At 42.9% G+C, this 10,162-nt stretch overlaps 1 protein-coding gene across 2 annotated transcripts; it reads left to right on the plus strand.

Annotated features, from left to right (window-relative positions):
* Window positions 1-876: 876 nt before the first annotated feature.
* On the plus strand, window positions 877-9,910 carry LOC118432546 (leucine-rich repeat transmembrane neuronal protein 3-like). 2 transcript variants are annotated; one of them, XM_035844165.1, is made up of 3 exons: window positions 877-1,496; window positions 5,217-5,323; window positions 6,534-9,910. In XM_035844165.1, the coding sequence occupies exon 3, from the start codon at window positions 6,547-6,549 to the stop codon at window positions 9,004-9,006; it is 2,460 nt and encodes an 819-aa protein (XP_035700058.1). In that variant the 5' UTR covers window positions 877-1,496; window positions 5,217-5,323; window positions 6,534-6,546; the 3' UTR covers window positions 9,007-9,910. The 2 variants fall into 2 exon arrangements, with proteins under 2 accessions (XP_035700058.1, XP_035700057.1); XM_035844164.1 differs by lacking the exon at window positions 877-1,496 and adding an exon at window positions 3,255-3,525.
* The last annotated feature ends 252 nt before the right edge of the window (window positions 9,911-10,162 follow it).

Here is a 10,162-nt window from a genome sequence, read left to right on the forward strand (position 1 = left end):
AGCAGGCACACACACACATACGCTGTGACATACACACACACACACACACACACACACACACACACAAACACTCATACACACACAGACACGCACACAAACACTCATACACATACAGACACACAGACACACACACAAACACACACACACACAAACACACACACACACGAACACTCATACACACACACACACACACACACACACACACACACACACACACACACACAACACAAATGCACCTTGTTAGCTAATAACATTTCCCAGATCATAACAACTCATTATGTTCAGAAGGCTGGCACCTGTAGCTGCCACGCCCTGTGGGCATGATTTAAGAGATTAAACTGGGTGTTAGCCGAACCCAAATTGTAGAGTCTTCCTGTGGTGTAACCACCCCATGAGACAGAATCAAGACAATCTCAAAAAAGATTCCCTGAGACTGTAAGTAGTTTTAAAACTGAAGACTTACTTCCATACTTCTTTGCAACGCTGCATGGTGCTTGTCTTTTTGTCCTTGACAATTAAAATAGTTGGAACGACTGTCCAGTCAAATTTTTGGTTACAATGTCACAACAAAATAGTGACAAGGAAACAGGGACAATATCAAGTGGTTAGAACACTGTTTTCAGGTTTTCGTGTAACTGTACGTTGTGAGTGTTATTTCAGGTAAATCATCATCCGCTTTTATATCTGTGAATCAATGAATGAAAGCCTAACATCGCCATTAATTACATTTTCCTGTGGCAAGATGTTGATTAGGCGAGTCTCGGATGCCTGTAAGAAAATAACAGGCACACACACACACACACACACACACGCACGCACACACACACACACACACCACACCACACCACACAAGCACACACACACACACACACACACACACACACCACAACACAAAAGCACACACACACACGCACACACACACATACATATACACAAGTTCAGGATAAAGTTAGGACTGGATATATGCACGGACACATACACACACAATACACACAACCATAAATACATAAACGGCCCCCACACACATATATTCACGGACACACCACACACACACACATACATACATACACGGGCACACACACATATATACACGGATACACACGCATAAACAAACACACACAGACTGAAAAGAGTTAGTTGAATATCAGTATAGCTTCCAGAGCATCAAACAAATAACCCATTCTTGTGCACACGGACGCTACCTCAGGTATATCCTGTGGCCATGACGTAACACAAGCGCATCGTCTGTAATTAACCTCCGAGTCGATACTTCCTGTGTTTAGGGAAAAGGTTATGACTGGAGGTCTTAACTAGAAAAAGGACTTAACTGGTATTAACTGTGGGCATGTTATACAATAGGCAGTGTCAGCTACACCCTACCTATATAATCCTTAGGTAGTCCAACCACCTCAGTGCCGAGTTGAACAACACACCAAAGACAGACTCTCCGAGACTTAAAGGACTTTGAAGACTGAACACCTTCCTTCCATACTGAGGTTAGTCGAACGGCTTCTTCTCTGTGACCCTACACGGTATTATTATACCTAATGAATGTTTGTCCATATGACGTAAAATAGTTGGAAGTATCGCTTGATCTATTATGTTGAGTTCCAACGTAACATCAAAATGGCGATAAGGACACAGGGGTACCGTCAGGGGTGACTTGGAGAGAGGGGGAAGGGAATTAGACACTTGGTTAGATCTCTGTTTTTAGGTTTAAGGTCCCCTCTCACTAGACGTGGGGCACGCTTGCGGCATTGCTGCGTTCGTTCACTGCGGCACTGTTGTGTTAATTTCGCCGATTTTGTCTTGCACTCACACTGACGTGCGGCACTTTTGCGTTTCTAGACTAAATGAACATGTTATTGACAATTGCAGCGTTGTCAATTTATGAAAAATCACTGTAAAATGACGAGAATGCCCAAAAATGAGATTTATAATGAAAAGATTTCCCTTATGACACACTGCGACACCCCCCCCACAGTCACACACACACAGTCACACATGCATTGTGACACACACACATACACGCACACACGCACGCACACACACACGCACACATACAGAACACACACAAAGATACAGAGTTAGCTGAATATGAGTATAGAAAAAAAGAGATCCCAAGCCCTGATAGCAGTTAACAGAGCATCACTAAAAACTCATTATGTTCACAAGACTGGCATCTGTAGCTGCCACACCCTGTGGATGTGACGTAAGACAATAGGCTGACTGTTAGCCGAACCCAAACCTATCCTCAGGTAGTTCAACCACCTCATGACCTCAGTAGTGACTTGAAAGACAGAATCAAGACAGATCCCCTGAGACTAAAAGAAGACTCAAACCTGAAGACTTCCTTCTATACTGAGATTGATTTCTTCTCTCATGGTGGGACACATGTACACACACACACACACAACACACACGCACGAACACGCACACATACCCACACACGGACACAAATACAAGGACACACACACGGGCACACACGCACACGGACACACACCACCATCATCATCATCAGTACCCCCAAATAGCCCCGCAACGTGGGGGGGGGGTGGGGTGGGGGGGTGTGAGGTCCTGGGTTAGGGAGGGCAGCCCTCCTGCCTGGTATAAAAGGACAGTGGGAGCAATTACCACCATGCCAGGCAGGGCATTCCACTTCGGAATGGTTCTAGGGAAGAATGAGTATTTGTATGCGTCAGTGCGTAGGAAGATTAGCTGGTATTTTCCCCACGTTTCTTAATTCAATTTAACAACTTTTTCTCAGTTACCCTACATGGTACCTGGTGTATTGCAGTCCATAACAAGTAAAATTGATGGAACAATTGTCCGATTTGGTTCATACGTCATAAGGAAATGGCAACAAGGAAACAGGAAGCGTCTTTGTCATAAAGGTGGCACTTGGTTGACACCCAGTCATCAGCCAGATCTTATCGTTAATTTCAAGTTAACGGAACAGTAAATCTTCTTAGAAAACTCTTACAGGATCATAGGAAGGAGATTTCAAGGTCTGAAACGGTGTGTCTTAACGTTCATGCTTCAGGTAGTCTAACCACCTCGTGACCTTAGCGCTGAGTTGAAGGACACCCTTCAGCAGGGTTCCCCGACACTTTAAGGAGTTTTCAGACAACTTCCTTACTGAGGTTAGTAAATCATGCCTTCTCTGTGACATGATAAGTAAAAGTTGGAAATATTGTCAGATCAAATGTTTGGTTCCAAGGTAACAACAAAATGGCAATAAGGACGCAGGGGTACCGTCAGGGGTCACTGGAGAGAGAAGGGAGGGGATCAGATCATCACAATTGTTCAGAGACCTGGCACATGTAACGTTAGCTATCTGACAGGTAAAGTCATCACCTGCGGGCGTGTGATACAATGAGGGCAGTGTTAGGTGAGCCAAGATTTTAGCTAACTTCGAGCTTGAGGTAGTCCAACCACCTCAGTGCTGAGTTGGGACAGACATACTTCAGACAGACTCCCTGAGACTTTAAGGAGTTTCATGAAGACAACTTCCTTCCTAATGAGGTTTGTCAACAACTTCTTATTTGTAACCTACATGGTACCTGGTGTAACTGTTTACCTAATTCCCTGAGAAGTGAAATAGTTGGACGGATTGTCCAATGTAACATTTGGTTCCAACGTCACAACCGGGACCGGGACAAACACTTGGTTAGATCTCTGTTTTCAGGTTTTCGTTATTTCAGATAAAAATATTTATACCCTTTTACATCTGCGAAACAACGAAGCAAAGTGTGCCATCACCATCAAATAATTTTGTTTAAGTAATACCTTTATGTGTTAGGAGAGATACTTGTAAGAAAATAGCAGGCACACACACACATACGCTGTGACATACACACACACACACACACACACACACACACACACAAACACTCATACACACACAGACACGCACACAAACACTCATACACATACAGACACACAGACACACACACAAACACACACACACACAAACACACACACACACGAACACTCATACACACACACACACACACACACACACACACACACACACACACACACACAACACAAATGCACCTTGTTAGCTAATAACATTTCCCAGATCATAACAACTCATTATGTTCAGAAGGCTGGCACCTGTAGCTGCCACGCCCTGTGGGCATGATTTAAGAGATTAAACTGGGTGTTAGCCGAACCCAAATTGTAGAGTCTTCCTGTGGTGTAACCACCCCATGAGACAGAATCAAGACAATCTCAAAAAAGATTCCCTGAGACTGTAAGTAGTTTTAAAACTGAAGACTTACTTCCATACTTCTTTGCAACGCTGCATGGTGCTTGTCTTTTTGTCCTTGACAATTAAAATAGTTGGAACGACTGTCCAGTCAAATTTTTGGTTACAATGTCACAACAAAATAGTGACAAGGAAACAGGGACAATATCAAGTGGTTAGAACACTGTTTTCAGGTTTTCGTGTAACTGTACGTTGTGAGTGTTATTTCAGGTAAATCATCATCCGCTTTTACATCTGTGAATCAACGAATGAAAGCGCATCATCACCATTAATTACAATTTGCTGTGGTCAGATTTTGACTCGGGTGGTTGTAAGAAAATAACAGGCACACACACTTACAGATATATGGACACATACACTAACACACAAGAATACACACACACACACGCACAAACAGGCACATACACAGACACACACACACACACATGCACATACACGGACACAAAGACACACAAACATACACAAATAAACAGACACACACAATGCACACACACACTTCTTAAATAACTTCGATTAAACAACTTTTTCTCAGTTACCCTACATGTTTTGTAGTCCATAACAAGTAAAATTGTAGAAACAATTGTATTTGGTTCATACGTCATAAGGAAATGGCGACAAGGAAACAGGAAGTGTCAGTGTGAGACGACACTTGCTTGATACGAGTCATTAAACAGATATTATCAAGTTAAAGGATCAGTTCTTCTTAGGAACTCTTACAGGATCATAGAAACGAGATTTCAAGGTCTGAAACGGTGTGGCTTTAACACTGAGAACATAAAACCGCAAAATCTCAAGAATTACAGTTTATTACAACTCCCGGTTATGTTCAGACGGCTGGCACATATTAAACTAACTACCACAGATACATTTGTGTATCCCCTGTAGGCATGTAACACAAAAGGCAGTGTCGGCCGAACCCAACTATCTATAATTATAACTTCAGGTAGTCCAACCACCTGGTGACCTCAGCGCTGAGTTGAAGGACACCCTTAAGAAGGATTCCCCAAGACGTTAAGGAGTTTGCAGACTGAAGACAACTTCCTTACTGACGTGAGCAAATCAACACCTTCTCTGTTACATCAGATGAATTTTAAGTCCAGAAACAAAGTAGTTGAAATCCAGAAACAAAGTAGTTGGAACAATTGTCCAATCAAATGCTTGGTTCATACGTCGTAAAAATGGCAACAGGGAAGTAGGAAGTGTAACATGAGCCGCAGAGCCCTGAGGACAGCTGCAGTACTATCAGCGCCTGCGAGGGGGCAATACTGCACTGTACATAAGTTGTGAGTGGCAGAGTGGCAAGGCTACCCGGAACAGCTGCCGTATCATCACCACCAGCTAGGGGGCAGTAGTAGTACGCCAAAAAGCAGTTACTCAATCAACTCTGTCAACCTCCAATCCACCGATATCTTAGACCGCGAACCCCGCTGGTTCGAAAGGGGAGTTAGAGAGGATATACATGTGGAACTTTCCGGCAATTGGGACATAGCCCGACCATACACCGCCCGCCCCGCAACAAAGCTTTTAGCTCCTGTAACTAAAACAACAGGAGCTAATTGATTCATTGCATCAATATAGTCTTTCTTTGTCTTACCTTTGTCGCATTTGGACAATTGAAACATTTGTCTTCCTGACTTTTGCATATCAATTCATTGTTAGGATAAACCTGTTCTTCAACTAGATCTCTTTTGTATATCAATTCATAGCTAGGATATAAAAAAAAAATCTCTCCAACAAGATCTCTTCAGTGTCACCGACGAAAACTACTGGATGGTAGCTGAAACGTCTGACTGTTTCCAAAATCATATCCAGTTGTTTGAGTAACTGCTTTTTGGCATATCTTATTTACCTGGTTGTCTAAACTTCATCGACGTACAGCTGCAGTACTATCTGCTCTAGCAAGGGGGCATTAGTGCACAGCTGCAGTGCTATCAGCCCCAGCTAGGGGGCAGTACAGCACATCCTTGACGAGGGGCAGGGCCACCCGGCTCAGCTGCAGTGATGTCAGATTACTACCACTGATCTTAAATGACTGTGTTTCATTCAAGTGTGTTTAACACTGCACTCTGTGTCAGCCCAAAGTGAACTTAAAACATTGCAAATACCATTTTGGTATGAAATTTTGGTACAGGTGGTTCAGGCCATTGGAAATGAGCACATACTAGCCCTATTGGAAGAGTGAATTTTTATAATTTGTCAAACCCCCTCCCAACACAGTCTAAATTTCATGCTAATGTATCTTATCTCTATTATATATTAGGCTACATCCCGGTATGTCTAACAAAGCGAGGAGGATGCTGGTTCTTCTGCTGATCATCCTGAAGGAAGCTGGACCGACCGCAGCCTGCAGCAGCAGCTGTTCATCATTCTGTGACTGCAGCAGCAGAGGCCTCACCAGTGTTCCTCAGGACCTGCCTACAAACATCACTTGGCTTGACTTACAGTACAACGCCATCACAAACATAAGTCAGTCTGATTTCTTAAGGTACAAGAGCTTGACAAGATTAGATCTTGGTTCCAATCAGATCTCCATGATCCAAAACAAAACGTTCCATAACTTAACCAGCCTAACTCACTTGTACCTTAACTTTAATCATTTAACTAGTCTCACACCTGACACATTTGTGGGCCTTGGTGACCTGGAGTATTTGCACCTTGGTCACAACCAGGTAACCACCAGAGGTCTGCCAGCTGGCATCTTCGTAGGACTCAGTAATCTGCAGTACTTGTACCTTAATAACCAGAATCAGTTGACTAGTCTGCCACCTGGCATATTTGCAGAACTTGCTAATCTGCAGCGCTTGTACCTTTACCAGAATCAGTTAACAACTCTCCCAGCCGGCATATTTTCAGGGCTTGGTAATCTGTGGCTATTGTCGCTTAACTCTAACCAGTTAACCAATCTACCAGCTGACATATTTTCAGGGCTTGGTAATCTGGAGACATTGTCGCTTAACTCTAACCAGTTAACCAATCTACCAGCTGACATATTTTCAGGGCTTGGTAATCTGGAGACATTGTATCTTAACTCTAACCAGTTAACCAATCTAACAGCTGACATATTTGCTGGACTGGGCAATCTGCAGTACTTGCGTCTTTCCCAGAACAAGTTATCTACTCTCCCAGCTGACATATTTGTAGGGCTTGGTAATATGCAGCGCTTGGAGCTTTCTCATAACCAGTTGCAGATACTTTCCCCTGTGGCATATGACATACTGGGTTCCATTGATGTTAGGTCCGACCACTCCTTTCATACTGTTATAATTGAGAACAACCCCTGGCAGTGTGACTGTAGGATGCTTCCCTTTAGACAGAGGATGAGCGGGTCCTACCCATTTGAAGCCAAAATCAGATGTGCCGGACCTGGTAACTTTACAGGGCAATACTTACGGGATGTAAGTCCTGAAGACCTGATCTGTGAGGAGACAACACCAGTCCACTCCACTTCGACCACCAAACGCATTGTTGACTCTAATCTTAGTTTGTCTATAGATGACAGTTCTTCTCCATTTCCTCAGTCAGCAAAAGCACCAACATTGCTCCTAACCTTACCCACCAACGCACCCGCTGTGGACACTAACCCGGGCTTGTCAACAGCCAGTACTGACTTTGCTTTTGGTTTTCAGTCGACAAAGACGGATAGCAATGCTGGTCCAACTGGAAATGGCATCTTCCTTTCTCTGCCCCTTCTTGCCACGCTGTGTGTCTTTCTTGGTCTATTTATTATTTCCACTATTGCTTTGACATTATGGTGCATGTACAAGAGGAACACAGGCACATCCACTGGCAATAACCAGATGAGGATGCATTCACTTACAACAGATGCAAACGTAAACAGTCAATTTGAAACATCACAATCCGCTACAGAAGACAGTCAGCTCATTCCTAGATTTCTAATTGATGACCCAGAGTACAAAACCATAGGCGAAATCAGCCAATCAAACCGTCAACACCAAGGTACAGGCAACACACAGAGTCTTGACAGGCTTTGTCATTCGGTTTTGCCCCCTCCCCTTCCCCCTGAAAATCCAACTGGCCCTCAGGCTGATGCCCATAGTGAGTCAGGAGATGCAGATGGTGACACATGGACAGACGAGATGGAGTACGACGACGTCCTCAGTTCATCTCAAAGACCTCAATTAGGTTCAGAGCAAATGCAGCATCATGACGATTACGAGTTTCCATCTCCCTCCCTGTGTCCTGAGAATGGTGCCCAATCACAAGCAAAAGAAGGTCCACAGTTCCAGTTGATTTTTCCTCCTCTCCTTACACCAGAAGCCCGTAGTGAGTCAGCAGATGCAGCTGCTCGCAAAGTCGGTGGCGGTGACACCAGGACAGATGAAGAGTATAACGACGTCCTCAGTCAGTCTCAAAGACCACAAGCAAAAGACAAGACAAGACAAACGCAGCATCTCAGCAGCTTTAGCGATGATTACGAAGTTCCATCTCCCTCCCTGGGCCCTGAAAATGGTGCCTATCCACAAGCTCAAGCAAGAGCAGAACCACAACCCCATGAATATGAGAACAACCAGGTGATAGCAGCTGCTAAAGATGCTGAATCTTGTTCCCAGGTCACCGTGAATGAAAATGATGACAATTCAGTTTTTAACCAACCCCAGACAGCATCTGCCCCTGGTGCTGATAGTCCAAACCACTATGAACCCCTGAGGAACCCCAGTGGTCAGCAGCAGCACGACTGTACATCCCTGCTGCCTCGTGACTTACAACATTAGACAACACCTAACTTTAACTTTGAAGATTGACACTGATTGTCTCTGAGTAGGAGTCCCAACACCTCTAACCAGTAGAGAACAGAGGACCCTCAACCTACCCACTCTAGTATATCAAATGTAGCGTGGAGACTTGTAAATAGATTCCTTGTTCAATATGAGAGAAACAACATCTTTCAAGCAAAAACAGAACAAAAATTCCAAGAAACTGATAAACATTTTACTCCAAAATGGATACTTTTCTTGTAAATCAATTGTACCTGTTATTATATGTATAAAAACAAACTGCGTGTGGAATTTTTAAAGTTTTATACCTTTCAATAATTTTATATTTACCAAATGTTAGGGTGACATGGATAGTTTGATTACTTGGTTAAATACTTTGATTACTTGGTGTTTAACACACGTGTGGAATTCATGTTTAAAGATTGACTTTGATTTGATTCATTTTGCTGAAATTAAGAATTTCACTGTACAATTTATATTAGTTTCATATGATACTGATAACTGCAATGTAATAATCCATACACTCGTGAATTGGTGAGTCAGATTACATAGTTAAATTACATTCAATTTCAATGAAAAATATGCATATTCCTGATGAACGGACTTGCTTGGTTAAGGCAAATCATAGATAACAGTCGCTAAGTGATATTAATACTAAATTGAAATGTGCTCCTATATCAAACACATGGATGTTTTCTTGAGATATTTAAACTGTAGAAAATGAGCAGATATTCACAGCATTTTTACAAGTGCAACTCAATTATACTTTAGTAACATCTGCAGTTGTAATTATGTGCTGGTGTGTTTGTATTGTTTCCTGTATCTCAGTGGAGTGTAGTTAATAAGTAGGTTTGTTTTAGTTTGTGTTATTGTCTGTATCTCTGTGCAGCCATCCCCAGTCTTGCTGCCTAGTTGTAATGTACTGTCATCTTTTAAATAAATGGTAAATACTAAGGAAATATCAACTGTGTTAGTCAAGTGGTCTCCAGCCTCTGTGTGCCTGTGGAGCTGGTGTGTTACTCTAATAGTTGGTGTTAAACACCATCAACGCAAACTCCAAGCAGATGTTAGTTGTACGGCCATATTTTCAATGAATTCTCAATAATGAGGGCAGCTGAACTGTGTTACTCTGTAAGGCAGTAAAGTAAAGTGT

The sequence above is a fragment of the Branchiostoma floridae genome, chromosome 15, assembly GCF_000003815.2.
Source record: "Branchiostoma floridae strain S238N-H82 chromosome 15, Bfl_VNyyK, whole genome shotgun sequence".
In the NCBI taxonomy this organism is placed as follows: Eukaryota; Metazoa; Chordata; class Leptocardii; order Amphioxiformes; family Branchiostomatidae; genus Branchiostoma; species Branchiostoma floridae.